This window comes from Lagopus muta, chromosome 11, assembly GCF_023343835.1.
Source record: "Lagopus muta isolate bLagMut1 chromosome 11, bLagMut1 primary, whole genome shotgun sequence".
Classification (NCBI taxonomy): domain Eukaryota; kingdom Metazoa; phylum Chordata; class Aves; order Galliformes; family Phasianidae; genus Lagopus; species Lagopus muta.
In genome coordinates this window covers 14,564,590-14,581,359 of record NC_064443.1, presented here as the reverse complement: position 1 = coordinate 14,581,359, position 16,770 = coordinate 14,564,590, and the positions used below count along the sequence as shown (strand labels likewise).

Genomic DNA, 16,770 nt, shown 5'->3' with positions numbered 1-16,770 from the left:
CCCAGGGCTTCCCCAACCCCGTATGAGACCCCACAGCCCCATGCAGCACCCACCTGTAGGAGCAGCTCTGAGCGGTGCTGGATGGGACGGGACAGCCTCCTGAACCCCACCCCATGCTGAGCCAGCAGACCAAGCCTCCTTTACACATAATGCTGCTTTTTTTTGTCTCCTCCTTATCTTCTGTTCCCCACCCCTACTGCACCAAGGACCAGCACCCAACCACCCTTTTGGGGTTAATTAAACCACCCACAGTAATTTAAACAGGAATTACTGTTTTTCCATGTTTCCATCAGCTTTCTTCCCTTCTCCTTACGAAGTTGTGCACTGTTCTCCTATACTGCTACAACACAACAGCGCTTGGCAGATGGACACCCGATGTTTGGGGGAAATATCAGGGCTGTTTGCTCTTGCTAGAAAGTTGTGTATTGCTGCCAGGCTCACGTCTTGCTCAGCCTTGCCTCCTCCTGGCTCAAGTAACAGCCTGACAGGTTTCAGAGGATATTTCTCAGCCCCAATGTTGTGCAAATTCATATGGATTTCGTAGAATTGTAGAATTGTCTGAGTTGGAAGGGATCATTAGAGGCCATCTGGTCCAACTCCCCCCAGTGCACAGAGACACCTACAGCTCCACCAGGTGCTCAGAGCCCCATCCAGCCTGACCTTGGGGGTCTCCAGGGATGAGGAATCCGCCACCTCTCTGGGCAACCTGATGTAGCCACCTCCATTTGTGTGCAAACATGAAGACCGGCATGATTTGGGCAGGTTTGTTCTTTAGGTTTCCCCAAGGACATGAGGAGATGGACCCACATGGCATTCCTTCTCATTTTATCACCACAAATTGCTAACTTCTGGCTCAGGTGCAAACATGCCAGTCATTAATGAAATGAGAAGGAGATCCCCTCCTCCCTATCCCAGCCTCCCTCCAGCACTACCCACACAGCGTGTGCCACCATAAATCCCACTTTTCTACACAGGCAATTAAGAAATAATGGAGAAAGGAAAGGAATTGCTGTCTGGCTCTGTCATTTTCCTGGTGCTGTTAAGCTTTACAAATCCCCTTACAATACATCTGTAAGATGTTTGACACGTATTACAGCCATTCCTTTCTTCCTATAAAATTGAGTAAACTCAAGCAGAGAAGGAGTCCTTGACTCCCAAGTGTGGGGCCACAGCACCTTGACCTGGGGAATTTTGTCGTGGTGCAGCCCAGCACCACTTTATGATCTGCAGGCATTCACACAGCCTGCTTTTATGGTGCAGCCCTGCAAACATGAAATCTGCCCTTACAAAGGACAGTGAAACCTCCCCAGTACAAAAAACCCTGTCTGCAGCTGAACAAGGGGACGTGGGGATGGGATGGTTTTGTCCAACCAGGCACAGCACAGCTCCAACTGCAGTCTGGGCTGGGAGATGAAAGAGGTTCCTTCTGCAGAAATGCTAAATTTAGTGCAATTTAATGAATTTCCTTTGCAGCAAACACTGGCATGGCATTTTCTGGGTAAAAGTCCACAGAAACTGGATGTAACAACAGAACTAGAGCAGGAAATCATAGCTACAGGAGATACTGGAAAGGGAACAAATGATTTCTAAAGATCCCTGAAAACCATCCCTTTTTGCATTGGTGTTTTTGCTCTGATGAGATGGTCATAAGCAGAATGCATCCATCTGAGGGAAAGCAGGTGGGGAGTTCTTCCAACACCAAGCCTGCAGCAGAAATCCTGGGCTGGGGAGAGCAAAAAGGGCTTCCTTGCAATGCAGGGAGATGTGGGGCAGGAGCTCAGCCCCAGGGCCGAACTCCACTCCTGCATCCACAGGGATGCAAGGCAGGTTTGTTAATTTGTTGGCAGGCAGCAATAAAATTGATTAAAATTGCAAAATACTTTTTCCACTGACTCATTTCCCTATTGCAATCCTCCATGTAAATATATGATAGCTATTGTATTCCCAGCAAACTCAGCTCCAGAGCTGAGGAGAGAAAAGGGGCAAAGGGGAAAAGGGCTGGGAACAAGCCCAGGGCTGAATCTGCTCCCTGTCTACCCAGATTTTCCTCCTCCACCCATTTTGCACTCCTTGCAGTCCTTGCTGATATTTTAAGTCTTGATTTTTTAAATCAAGTGTCCTTTGCTTATTGAAGCCTGAAGAGTGACCAGTGTTGGCCACCTGTGGGTTTTCCTTATCCCTCCCCTCAAAAAAAAAAAAAAAAAAAAGTAAAAAAATGTGGGCTCTTCAGAGAATGGAAAGCATTTCTTTTCATTTTTCCAGACTGGATGGGGCTTTGAGTAACCTCATCTAGTGGGAGGTGTCCCTGCCTTTTGCAGGGGGGTTGGAACTAGATGATCCTAAAAGGTCCCTTCCAACCCAAACCATTCTACCATTCCATTCTTTGTGGGCCAGGTTGGTGTTTAGAAAGGGTGTTACCTAGAGCCTTTTGCTCAAGGTGCTCTATTGTAGTCAGAGGTGGGAGCTACAGCTCTGTAAATCAACAATGTTTTTCTCTCGTTGAGCCTTTTGAAGTCAATTAAAGGCTTAAGAAACTGCTAACACTTTAAGAAAAGAGGAAAAAAAGAAAAAAAAACAACAACCTGTCCCTCTCTCTGCTGTGGGAGAGCACCTGGAGAAGTAATTGCCCTTCTTTCAGTGCCCATGGTTCCCATTCCCACAACATGGTTGTGTTTCTCAAAGCTGTACTGCTGTCGCTCTCTATTTACTAACAAAATGCAGTAGTAGTGAAGACCAATCAATAACACAGGTTAAAACTGCCCCTCCATTTATGAAAGAGGTTATGAGCAGCACTAGTTGCACAACCAAAGGGCTATCCTTGGGGACACAGACACAACACTGGTACCTTCCTCAGCACAGTGTCTCATGAGAGATACACCAGTCCTCCAAAAATACACAAATGCATTTACTTTTATAATAATATTTTGTTTTCTAAGGGATCAATCCATCCTAATATAGCTAGTTATTTGGCAAAACCCACCATATATGCAAAGCATCCTACTAAAGCACTGAATTCCCAAAAACCACAACCTAAACACAACAGTGACATCAATTTTTCTGCTTCTCCCCTGTTTCAGGGTTTTAATCAGTAACCCAAACAGAAACATTTGTGTTGGTAAGAAGATGGTGACAATTAATTTAAATCTAATAACTGGAATGTTTTCACTAGGGAATTAAAGCAAATTATTCCTTTGCTATTGCATCTTTGTCTCATTTACATCTTAATCCCAGTAGGGCTTTGCTCTGATATGTCTGGAAAATCTGTTATAAGAGAAAAAACAACATAGTTGGAGTCCTCAAAGATGCAGAGTTCAGCTCTTAACATCAATGGCAGATGTCATAGAATCAGAATCATGAAGGTCGGAAAAGATCTCTAAGATCACCTCGTCCAACCATAAACCCGCCCCCACTATGCCCAATAACCACATCCCTCAGTGCCACATCTACCCTTGTCCAGCCATGCCAAGCCGTGAATGATAAACAAAAAAATAACACAAACACCATGCTTTTCCTAAATGTCACCAAATGCAGAGCTGAGTGGCATTTCAAATCATGCACACAAACAGGCAAGAAAACAGCTAGGGTGGAAGGCTGTGCTGGAGGTGCTGTCACACTCTGATCAATGCAGAGCATGTCACTCATTTGTACTGACAGCAACGGGGACTCCACTGTAGGATGTGGGGTTCAGATCTCCTCAAGTCCAGGCTGACAAGTGCATACCTCCTTGCTCAAGGTAAGCATGCAGTGAAGAAAAGCCCTTTAGCATTGGGGAAGTAAAATTAGAGCTATATCCCATCTTTCTCCAGTCTACCTCACCTGCTGACTGATTGCAATTGCTCCCAGAAACCTCCCCATAATGTCCTGAGAGGCAACCCATATAACCTCCATAGGAGCAGGCACCTCTGCCTTGCCCCGAAGACAAGGCTGCTCCTGCTACCTCCCATACTGCAACATGGAAGCAAGAAACAGAATCAACCAAGGGAAGAGGTTATTTGTGCAACGGGCAGTATGGACAGCTGGGTGCTACATCCCTGCAGATCAGCCCCTGTGCTCTTAATGCAGGGTGATGCAACATAGTGTTACTGTAGGTGAAAGCAGCCAGGCTCCTGTGCCTGCATTTTCCGTGTTTCTTTGCTCTTCTGGCTGACCGTTGTCCAGCAGATCGAGCATGATGCTTTAGTATTAACTTTCAAGGTCTTACATGGATTGTTCTGTAGGAGCTTGTTGAACTTTTGACACCGTACATCCATTTCACCCTATGAGATCAAAGAGAGGAGACACTGGGTCCAGTGCAGTGTTTGCTGAAGCTTGCTGTAATCCTGGGCTTGCAGAGTGACCTTCCAAATAACCCCTCTGTGCCACAAACATGACCTCACGTAAAGCAGCTTCCAAGACACACTCATCACCTGGATTGTCCATACAGGGCACTGCGACTGTGGTCTTCAGTGCAGTCAAAATTTCAACCAAAAACAACATCCAATATCGTTGAGGTTCCCTGTGCATCCCCTGCACATCCATGATCCCTCTGGCAAGGCTTGCTGCTGCTTTCCTCCTCCCTCCAACACAGCCTCAGTGGGTGCTGCAGAATTGCCCTCTATGTTATGCTCATGTGTGAAAGGAAGATCAAACTGAGTAATCAATTACTTGTTCAGGTATTTGTTTTCCAGGATGAAGCTCCTAAATCTCTTGTTATTTCATACGATTCCCTTTTCTATGACTATGCTGCTGCTGTCAGATCTATGGAGGTGTCAATGCCTCTTACTGAAAACAACATCTGAAGAGAGTCAAGATGCAGATTTGCCATAGCAAACGTTGACTTGGGTGCTGGCAAGGCAATGTGTGAAGGCAAAGTGAGCCTTCCAGGAATGTCCTCCTTTTGCCTTCATCCACGACAGAGGGCATGTGAAAGGAACTCTTTTTTTTTCTTAATCACCACACAAAGCTATTTCCTAAAGCACATGATATGTGTGCAGCCCATGGACAAGATGCACGTCCCACTCTTGCAGTGCTCAACCCAAACAACTCTGCTATGAAGGATGGGCACCAAGAGGATCCCTCCAGCCACAAGTTGTATTTAACAGTCCTTCATTAGAGCAGAAAACAGGCGTGAGTTAGCACAGCCTAGGTATTAATCTTTCCACATTTCACCCCTGCAACCCAAACTAAAAAGCACCAAGAGCCAAGCAGAGGCTGCACCTCATGGGCTATCAGCAACCTACACAAGGTGGCCCCTCTGCTAACTATTAACAGCAAGAGCCATGCCAGCAGCTCAAATAAAAGCAGTAGACTGATACTCGGCATCTGCATGAGGCAAGCATCCCTCTGAACACAGCTGCTCAATGGCATCGATGCAACTGAGACCCAGGAACACACACTCGACAATTTAACTGAAGTGATAGAGGGGTGCATTTGTCCATTCAGAAGGCTCCTCTGGAGAGCAGTTTAAAATTTAATCCCTTAATGATTGACAGCAAGATTGTAGCACTAGAATTAGGGAATATTTAAAAACACGTTTATATACAAACTCAAGATTTACACCAGGAATATCCGACCGGGGCCTCACTGAGTGAAGAGGAATTGTCTGGGGCTGCATACAAAATATGCAATATAGTTAGTATACATAGGTAAGAAATCATCTTTTCGTGTATATATTTGTAATTAAAACATAAGAAAAAGAGGGCAGCAAAACCATAAAGCCAGCAGGTTGGACACATAAGATTTACACGTATATATGTTGTGCCTGCTCATCAACAGAGCTTTAGGTTTCACTTCCCAGTGTCTTCTCTATAATCATGGGTGCCATAAACATTTTTTATTTTTTTATTTTTTAAAAGGCAGTAAAGAATAGGAACAGAACAAAAACTATCATGCCAAATATACTGTAGTAACTGTCCAAATTTAAAACAATTTCCCTATGGCCACACATAGCAAGATTTCCAATGAAATAACAAGAGCTGATATCATCATACAAGCTGTCAATAATTACTTGGCAGAGGTGCTTTTCTTTCTTTTGCCAATCCACAGAAAAAGCTTTGTTTTAGATCATGGCTTTCCCAGGACGTTCTCAAAAAAATACATTCTCCTATCCCATATGAGGAAAGGTTGAACTCTTGCTTCACTTACCTCCCCCATAGGTGGTAGCGCACATGATGGATGTGATCCAGGCAAGCTGGCTGTAGGAGATGCTGTAAACAGTCTGGAGCTCTTTAAAGTAGATGGTGAAAGCTTTGGGGAAGGTGTGCGAGAAGCCCACAGAGATGGAGGCTCCAAACACCACCGCCCAGCCCCAGCCACCATCAGGGGGCACGTAGCCCAGGTCCGAGGTGAGCGGAGGGGACATTGCGACTGCAGAGTCTGAAGCACAAGCTGAGTCCCAGCGTCCTGCAGGGCAAAGCAAGTCTTACAGAACGTTCATATTGTGCCAGAACTGTAAAATTATTTAGACTCACTCCTGAAGCCTTTTCCCAGCTATTCAAAGCTTTATGGCACAAATCTATGACAATCAAAACCACCCTTTCCTCTCTTACATCCCCAGCCAGCCCTTCCATCTGCGCTTGAAACACACTTCCTCAGAATCCTTCCCCAGCTCCCCGGGTGAGGACAGACCCCACGTAGCACTGCAGCCCAGCTCTCACCTCACTGCTGGCTGCCGTGGGTTTTCCTCTCACAGTCGCTCAGTCTGTCCCTCTGGGGAGGGGAGAGATGCCACACTTGTGCTGTTTTTAGGGTAAATGCTCCATTGTGCATTTTTCAGACGCGAGTGGAAAGCCTCATGATTTCAGGTTATCCCTGCTTAAAAGAATAAGTCCCATTACATGAGCAGCAAGCAATCAGCCCCGCAGTGCCTCCAGCTCCCCGTTCCGTACCACGATGGGGCTTTCTGGGCTGATTGCTTCCCCAGAGCCAACACAGCAACTGCAACCACCCACCTGCAAAGAGGCCAGAGTTTGGAGCAGCAGTTCTGCTCCTGCCTGGTGCCCGCCAGGTTAGCAGATTATGCTCAGGAACAAGGCAAATCAAAGAAGGCATTCAACCATTTGCATTCTTCCCATGTTTCTCAGCCATTAAAATAAGAGTAAAATAAATAAATAAATGAATAAAAATAAACTGATGTGCTTCTCAGGAGTTAATCCACAAGTCTCTTTCTAAGGTCAAGACGTGAAGCTGGAGGGGAGAGGAGCAAATCCAACATCTGAGGAACTTGTGGATAAAAGGTGGGTTTTTGCCATTCTCTATTGCAGATGCAGAAGCAAGAGAAGCCAGTAAGAATGTGCATCAGCAAAACAAATAGGGAACAATGCAAAGGGATCAGCTGGACACACTCTGATGGACCCCAGGCTGCTCACTGGGGAGACAGGGACCTTGCAAAAAAAAAAAAAAAAAAAAAAAAAAGAAAGAAAGAAAGACAAAAAAGAAAAGGCTATTCAGGGAAAGTCCAGAGTAATTTGCATCTATCCATGAGCCCATCACCTCTTGAGAAGCATAGTTTGCTCTGCACCTCTTACTGATCTAGGAGCATTTGTAAAAGGTCAGAGTTGCAAAAGCATCACTGCTGGTGCAGTAAGAGGTTTTGCTGGAGAGGGGTGGGCACACATCAGTCCTGGTCTCACCCTCCTCGCTCAGCACTGCGGGCACCGATGGCAGAAGGACATGTGTTCAGGCCCCCTCCAACAGCGTCAGGGGTTGCACTCGTGGACTACAAACTTGGCTCCATCAGAAGCCACAAGTAGACTCACTGATTATTACCCTGAACTCTCACTGGAAGATGAAAGCATGGAACAAGAAGTCCTTGGCTAATTGCCCTTCAAATTCCCTTGCTTGTCTGCTTCCTCACTTCTAAGCACTCTTTGAAAGGTCCAAGTGCTGCTGCACTCTTCACATGGGTACTCTGAGAGCCACCAGCAAATGCACACTTAACTGCTCAGCTCTCTTCTAACACGAAATAAATCCCCTCAGGCCAGTCCAAAGCAGGTGAGCAAAACTTAGATGTAACTAGAGGACACATTAGCCCCAAACCCCAATATTTACCAAATCCAGTCCTGAAGAACTACCTGATTTGTGAGCTGTTGGGTTTGCTTAGGTTTCGTTGGTCTATCAAATTAAGATCAACTAGGAAGCCTCAAAAATTAACAAATAAATAAGTAATAATGTCCCATTACTCTATGACACCATGCCAGAATTTCAGTAGCAAAGACAACAACACCTGCAAAGTTTCTCCTATTCTGACGTCAGGTAAGTAAGCAATCAGATAGAAATTGGTGGAATACTATTTTTTCCATGACAGAAATACAGAATACATGGAAGAACTTACTCTGACAGAATCTATTTTTTCCTATTATTGAAGTTTTTCCAAGGGAACAAAAAATACCGTGCAGACTTTTCAAAGGAATTTTAATTACTGCAGGATAGAATTTTAAGAGATTAGCCTTAAGGAGTAATAGTGGTGATGTTGGAATGATCATCTATTGACAAGAAATTTAAGAGATTTTATTACTTATCAAATACACGTTTCATTGCCCTGTTACTTCCACTTACATTTACACTACCCAATTTAAGCCATTCAAATACTGTTGAGAACACCAAGCTTCCAGAAAAACATTGACATATCCTAGAGGCTCTGACATTAGGCAAAATCAAATTAAAGGGTGAGCATAGGGAGGACACATTCCTTATTTATTATCGTAATTGATATTCATATATTCACAGTTTACCCAAAGTTCAGGCTATGCAAAAATTCTTAGACCCCTCAAATCCAATTTTTTTTTTTTTTTTTTGGATGTCTTTAGAAAAGGTTGAGCCTGAACTTCAAATATATTTTCAGGGATTAACAAGAAAGGTTATTTTTTATTACAACCAATTTGTTCTAGTTGTAAAACCGTGACTAATTGCACACCACCTTTAAAGTCCAAATGCTGTGAATATATTTGTTCATTTCATTTCATTTTCTGTTTAATGGGAGACTTATTGAGAAGACATTTGAATGAAGTCAGATGGTGGTATAAGCTTCGTTGTCCAGCTTTTTGACATCAAGTCTAACTTTCACATAATGCTGAAAAACAGAGAGGAACTGAAGGTAAGTGAAAACGTGGTGGGTGCTGAAAATATATATAAAAATCACAATAGTTTTTTTTTTTTTTTTTTTAAATGATCAAACAAGGCTTCCAGAGGCTAACTTGGAAGAAGTACAGCTTTAATGATTGCTTGAACAAGGCTTAATAGCCTCAGAATTAAGAGTCAGCAATGTGACACACATACATCCTCCCCTTTCTCCTGTGGCAGCCCATTGGTTCCTTGGGATATCAACACTAAGGACAGTGCAGGACCTCTCCCTCACTTGGCATCTCCCATTCCATTGCACCCACCACCATTCTAAACTAATACTAACACACACTACTAAAAGTAGTTACGTCTCTGTCACCTTAACGTTTCCCTACACCATTCCCCATCTGCTACAGGTTTGCTCTGTATTTCCATTTAGCAACACAGCAGCTCCTTCTATAACACCCACTTAAAGGAAATCTTTTACATTTTGATTCTCCTTTCTCAATAACTGTTCTCTAAACTGCTGATGCCATCTGGGAAGCCCTTCTTTCATATGCCAATGCTTATCTACCTCCAGGACCACTCATGGTTTTTCCCCTCAATATCATTCAAGTCCTCCCACGCTAATGAATTGAATTACAGATCTGCAGTTGTTCAGGTCACATTTAAAAGGGGTATTGCATATTTTTGCTGTCCTCCAGTCTGTGTATGGAATTGAATTTGTCACCTCTTGCAGATCATCCCTTCTCACCTCATCATCAAGGGATTTTATCCTTGCTTTATCTAAAGAGTACAGAATCTCCCTCCCCCCTTCCCCCCCTCCCCCCCCCCCCCACCTTTTTCTAACTTTTAGTGTAGCAAAGGAAAATTCTGAGACTTGTCACTACATAACCACAATATAACTCAAATTCACTGTAGAGCCCTCATTTCATTTTTATTTCCTTTTGTGGTTCTATATGTCTGGACTTCCCATTTTTCCATCTACCATTCCCCATAGGCTTCCTGCTTTAATACTAAAACATCTGAATCTTCTTTATCCACTATTCCTCCCTTCTATTTAGAAAACTGGCTGAACCTACAATAAAAAACCTGTAGTTAAAGAAATTCCAGGATTGTGCAAGAAACCTAAGGCCACTAAGACCTTAATCCAGATGACATTGCTAGTTAGACTCCTTGATTTATCAAGCTTTTCCCTTTTAAAACCAGATGCACAATCTCAGTCCTCCATTTCTGTAAGCCAAATCAGCTTCAGAATATTCTTGGACTGTAACATTATTATTATTATATAAAGTGAGAGCACCATGACAAATCCAACCCAAGCCCAACGCGACTTCACCTGGTGGTCCAGGGGCTCCCTGAGGCCAAGCTCCCTTCTCGACGGCTCTCCCCTCAGCAGATACTGCTACCCTTCAGGCTCTCCTTCCTTTGGGGTTCCAGCCGTGGGTTCCCCTGGCAGTGACCCACTCAGCTTTTTAAGCCAAATGCTGAACTCTTCCCCCGCCCCAGGTTCAGCTCAGATCAAAGGTTGAGATCAGAGGCTCTATCCTCGAATCCAAGACTTGCCTGTAATTCACAGCACCCTCTGCTCACATCCAGCACTAACAGCATCCCACATCAACTAACCCTTCACAAACAGTTGATGGCTCTTAGCCCACCAGGGGCAAGTTCAGGGCAAACTCCCCATTTGCAGCATTTTGAGCCCCAGACCTCTGTGGATGTTAATAAATTATTTGTTAGAGATCCTTTCTCCTTCCTCCCACTCCCCCAGTACATATTAACTTATTCTTTCTGTAGGACAAGTTTCTGCAGGCTCTGCTCCTGCTCTCCTCTAGGCAATCTGCACAGAGCACACCCCTCTTTTGCCAGTCTTGCTATGGCAATCTTAACCTTCTGGCAGAAATTCCCTTCCATGACCCCCAGGTCACCTAAAATCCTGCGTCGACTTATTTTGATCATTCGAGAACAAAGGAAGGGATTCATAGGCCACAGTGACCCTTAACAAGGGGCAGAATTTCACCCCGGAGTGATGGGAGGGGATACAGAAAGTTCCTGAATTTGTTGCCAGTATCTGAGCAGTGGAATTGGATGAGGGAAAGAGGAACGTCCACAATGCGAGCACGCACCATGCAGAGGTTTACATAACCCAATTTCAGCAGGAATGTTTCCGTAAGACTTATGCTGCAAATCCCCATTTGGGGGATTTAAAACATTCCCCCGCCAGGTTTATAATCCAAGCACTGCACAAGAAAAACAGGAAAAAATCTGACCGTAGGCAGGCCTGTGTAACGTTCTCAACCAGTCTGAGTGGAAAAGCCAACAGAAAGGTAAACAAAGACAAAAGTGATTCACTCGATCTGACTTTGCAAGTCAGCATATGCTGGAGCTCCTGCTTCCTGCCTCACAGCCACATGCACCATCCCTGTTGTTCAGGATTGTCCAGCAAAAGCTGCTTCCCTATAAGAACACATAACACAGCCACATCTATGTTGTTCAGGATTGCTCAGCAACAGCTGCTTCCCTATAAGAACACATAACACTGTGCTATAGATCTCTGCTGGCATTCATAAGAAAGGCTTGTACCATTTAGTCATTTATTACCTTTCTTAAAAGGTTTCACAGCGTTCTCCACAAGAAATACAAGCAGATCTGATGTTTTTCTGTGTTCCAGAAGGCATAAACAACACTGTCATTCTGCTATGAGGATTTGTTACAGACTGATCCAGATGCACGTGGTCCTCTGTTCTACCATTACAAGCTGCCAGCTAAAGAAACCGCAGTCACACCAGCCCAAGTTCACAAGAGTACTTTCTTTCAGCATCAGAACTTCAGGAACAAAATTACCATAAAAACTTCATGGCATTACAAATGGCGAAAATCCTTTTGATTTTTAAAACAAAAGTAGCTTCTACAGTTCAAACCTTTCTTCCAGAAAAGCATTTTCTCCTCTCCCTGCAGATACTAGCTCAATAGCTCCCCTGGCTCCAACCCACTCTTAGAATGGTGCTTTACCATCTGTATCAAACCATGAGTTTGCCTACATTAAATTACATTCTCCCTTTTCACCCCAGTACTTAATCACATTCTAAGGTTTGATCTGATGGAAAAGAACAGCATATTGGCCACAGCAGATAATCAAGTTATTCCACAAGATCCAGAAGTAGAGGTCTGTGTCCACTTGCACTGAAACCTTCCAGTTTCACATCACATTGACCGTGTGTCAAAGGTTGTTACGTATCCACAGAGATAAATTCATTTCCATTCATTTCCAAGGAAGTGCCCCACGCTGTGTTGCAGCATTGCAATTGCATCTCAGGGCTGGTTGAATGACAAGGGCTTTCCCATCCATATCATTCTCTATTAATAACTGCATTTGAGTCTTCAAAGCAGTTACACTGCAACATCGGGAACTTGCTATTGTCATAAGCACCCTTTATAAACCACATTTAATATGCAATTTCTAACAACCCATCTGACAAACATCACCTGCTCTCATTTGTGGGATACCTGAGGAAGTGGGCTCTCAACATGGACGTTCTTTTAAAGAAAATAGCAAGTGTCTGAACTGCAAAGACTTTCTGCAGGTAGTTACCGGGCTGTGACTATTAGCACGCTCTGCAGACACAACAGCAACTCAAAGTATTCAAACTGCTTCTCAAAATGAGTTTTGGTCAGTTGCCTTAGCAGTTCAGACTGATAAGAATAGCAGCAACTCTCATGCTTCATATACACCTATGACAAACTGAAGTTTGAATGATTGATTAGATAGTCCTTTTATCATTTGCTCTCCATGCATTAGTTTGTTTGTTTTTTTTTTTTCTTTTAATCAAAACATAGCAGATATGTATTTCTTTTGTTGAAATAACAAAAACACAAAGGAAAATTGTATTTGCTCTGCAAATAAAGTGTTTCACTTTATATATTGGTTGTGGAAGAAAGCTAAATTGACATTCACTAAATATTCCTGCCCTGAACCTATTTCTCAGAGTAACTGAAGGAATATGATCAGAATCAAACTAAAAGGACATACTACAAAACTTACCTGCAAGCATTTTATGCAACTACATTCATTCATTACAAACCCCAGTTTTAGTAATTAGTCTGCAATCGAGGTAATTACAGATGATCAAATATTACTCCTCCAGCACTGAAAGAGAATCAAAACAGACTAAGCAGTCCATTCACACTTCTCACATTCAGACAGCCCCTTGTCAGCTTCTGTGCCAGAAACAGAGCTACAGATCACGTGCAGGGCTAAGGCAATGGAGCACAGAAAGCATTCCCTTAAGTGGGTTTATTTGGTACTATTTTCGTTGATGTTTTACAGATATGTTATCACTGCTGGTACTCAGTGACACTTAAAGATCTAAATAAGCACATACTGTCTTCTAACAGGTCAGACTACACACTTCAGAGTCAAAGCGAATCTGCCAGGGCACGCAGCCTCCTCTGCCATTCCCTGCTGTAGGGCCAGGCTAAGTGAGAAGGAGCAGCAGTGAGCCATCTGTACAGAGCTGCCTGCTGCAGCACAGCCAAGCATTTTCCAAGTGAGGATTTGAAGCATTATTTCATAGCAAAATGCACATGGGGTTTAGTACCACTGTTCAATCACTCCCAGTGTTTCCTACCACACAAATCTCATCTTCTAAGGGGGTACCAGGTTAAATGTATGGGATTGCAGTCTTTTAAAGAAGTAATAGGGCATATGTGAAATGAGGTGGCTAAGGAGGACTGAGGTCCCATTGTTACCTCAGGAGAAGGGAAAGCTGACAACTGCGCTTAAGAAAATCCACTATGGAAAACTGCACTGTAAACAGTTTGTTAGCTTTCCTGCTCTTGAAATAATATGTTAAACAGCACCCTGATGACCTAAAGTTAGCTAAAGTTAATAGATACCTTCCTCTTATTTCCATTATGATTTATGTAAAGTTCAGAAACAAGTAGATCAGTAGCAAGGCTCATGTGACCTTAACCAGATGTTAAGAAAACAGAACTCAAGCTCTGTTTAGCTTAACTCATCCCTTTTGCAAAGGCAGAGAGGAGTACGTCTTGCCAAGAGATAAGAAGAGCAACGCCTGGGTGTGTATTTCTCTGTACATTGCCTGCACAAGTGTCCTACTGCCAGATATGACCCTGAGCAGCATACACTAATGTGCTCCGAGGGGCTGAACTGAAGGCTCAGGGGCAACGAAGAACCAGTGGGTGGATTGCCATGGAGTAAACCTGATAGATTATTTAAGAAACGCCTGTTTATTAGGGTGTAAACATTCCTCCAGCAGATACTTCCAAAACAACATGCCTCTCCCCAGCCATGACAAACCAAGAGTGCCTTCCAGATATGATTGTTATGAGTTGGCTGGAAGTTCACAGACATCTCCATAAACGTTTTATAAACCAGGTATCAGCTACTACTTGCTCACAGACATGTTTTTGAAGTAGCCCTGAACAGAGCATAAGAACCATTCAGATTTATCTGAAGAGTGAGACACACAACAAGGCTTCTGCTACTACTGCTCAGTTGTTTCCTTTTTTTTTTCCTCCACCAGCCAGAAAAAGTTGGGATAATTCCAGCAAGCTTCTGTTGTTTTAGCTTTGTTGTCCCAGCTACAGACCCTGAATCAACTTGTTCCAAGGTGCAGTTTGGCTATCCTTTCCTTGCAGTCTCATTATTTCACAGTGATATACTTTTTTCCCCCATGGACTACAGATGGAGGTCTCTTCCCCCCCCACCTTCCTCAGCTTCAGCTCTTTAACGTAAGTCCCAACAGTTTATTACACACTAACACATTGCTAAACCACTGTCTAGCACTAGATAATCTTTTCCTGCAAGTTCCTGAAGTCTTCCTGAAGAAGAGAGGTGCTCCAACCAAAGAAGACAGCAGACAGGAAAATTGAGGGTAGGATGCTTTCACTGTTTGAGTATTGGGTAACTACAACTGTGAATTCCATCAGTTATAGAACTCTCAGTCACCATTTAATTAGCAAACTCCAGAGAAAGGTGAAAGTATAGCCAAATCTAGTTAGGCATGTCTGTGTCCAGGCCAAGTCCCTGGAGGGAAAAGCAAGCAAAGAGAGCATGCAGTGCTGATTTATTCAGCTCACTTTAAAAAACAAAGTAAAACAGCAAGCCCATCTCCTCCATGCTGGCTCTATCACTTTTTGTGCTGGTTCTTCAAGAGGAAAATTCAATTTTTAACAGAAATTGGTCTATAGTCTGGCAAAAGGAAGTGTACAGTTCTGAACTGCAATCAGGAGCAATCATTTCAAACTCACCCAGGATGATTTAGGATCATTGTGCAATGTTCTTCAGAAGGGTGTGTGCTGCACCGAGTAGCTCACAGCCTGAACATCAGCATGGTGGCCTGTGCACAGGGAAGTAACTTTTCTACTCAGCAAGGACAATGAGAAATTCATGAAGTGATATTTTAGGGTTTGTCAATATACAGACTCCTTAACATCTCAGCAGGAGTATCAGCAGCAGGTCCCCACCTTCAAAGAGCAAAGGGGTAAAATACTGGCACCTGTACAAGCAAATGGGAAGTTAGCCACAAAGAATGAGACAAAGAACAAAGCACCTTCCACCCCAAGCAGTGGTCTGGAGCTGCCTTAGAGATGTGACTCAGCTCCTGTAATGCCACAATAAATAGAAAAAAAAATTAACAACCGTGAAGATGATATCAGAGGGTCAATTTTCAGAAATCACCAAAACTCATGCAATGTATTTATCACAAAAGCAGTTGCCCTCAATTGTATTTCAACAATAGGTTTATTTTAAGAAACATAACATGACATTAAGTAAAAATGCAAAATTGTGCAATTATGGCAAAATGTTTAAAAATCCACACATTTGCCCTCATAGGACTACAGTACTTCTTACTAACATACCTGAGCACTGAATGTTGGGTGCCATTTCTAAACAGCTTTACAAACAGGGAGCTCATCATTTTCTTGTAGAACATACAAACACTGCATGTTTGGTGCACCAGAATTGCTTTTAGTTATCCTAAATTTTACTGGAAGAATCAAGCAGAAATTACAAAACACTTCCTTCTAAAGTAATCAGTAATTTTGGAAAAGATTTACCCCTCTGTAAATCCTTACAAGAAATTAATTTCATAAAAGGGAACAAATGAATGCAGAAAAAGTTACTGAATGGGGAGAAAACATACAGGTTACTGTTTAAATTTTCGCAGTACCTTTGGTGCAATTATTTTTTCCTGTGCTGTGCAAGGTTACTTAAGCTCGACTCTAAAGCAAAAACTTCACCAGGAATCTGACTTTCAGCAAAATGGAGAAGCATTTAAGAATTGGCAAAGTCTCACAGCTATATTACCATCTCAACAAACTCCTCATGCAAAAGATTCCGTATATTCTACTCCCACAGCAAGTTCCAGGGTTCAGCTTTGAAACACATTACAGGCTTGGATCACACCCTCAGTTTGAATGGTTAAACAGAATGGAGATCTTCGTACTTTAGTGCAGATAAACAAAATTAACAAACCTACTGCAGAATTAACCACAGCATATTGTACTTCTATACATCACATGACCAGTCAATCGCTAACTCAATTCTATTTCATAGTTTCAAGTAATATATTGAAATTTTTTTCTACTAAATAAATATAGAAGATTGTCAAAAAGCAGCAAGAAGTCTCGTAAATATTCAACCAAGCTTAAAAAAAAAAAAAAAAAGGAAAGTTATATAACACTTTGCAAAAGAATGGTTTTACA

At 42.9% G+C, this 16,770-nt stretch overlaps 1 protein-coding gene across 4 annotated transcripts in view; it reads right to left on the bottom strand.

The window, feature by feature from the left end:
* The window catches only part of LOC125698644 (monocarboxylate transporter 2-like), a 28,167-nt gene extending 17,427 nt beyond the window's left edge, over positions 1-10,740 (bottom strand). Inside the window, exons 1-3 of one of the 4 annotated variants that reach the window (XM_048957286.1) lie at positions 10,379-10,740; positions 6,636-6,792; positions 6,124-6,381 (exon numbers count right to left, since the gene is read on the bottom strand). In XM_048957286.1, coding sequence (XP_048813243.1) covers positions 6,124-6,340 — 217 coding nt within the window. In that variant the 5' untranslated portion in view covers positions 6,341-6,381; positions 6,636-6,792; positions 10,379-10,740. Of the gene's footprint in view, positions 1-53; positions 2,173-6,123; positions 6,382-6,635; positions 6,793-10,378 lie in introns of those variants that run through there. The other 3 variants (XM_048957285.1, XM_048957287.1, XM_048957284.1) reach the window with 3 other exon arrangements.
* Between the last annotated feature and the right edge of the window lie 6,030 nt (positions 10,741-16,770).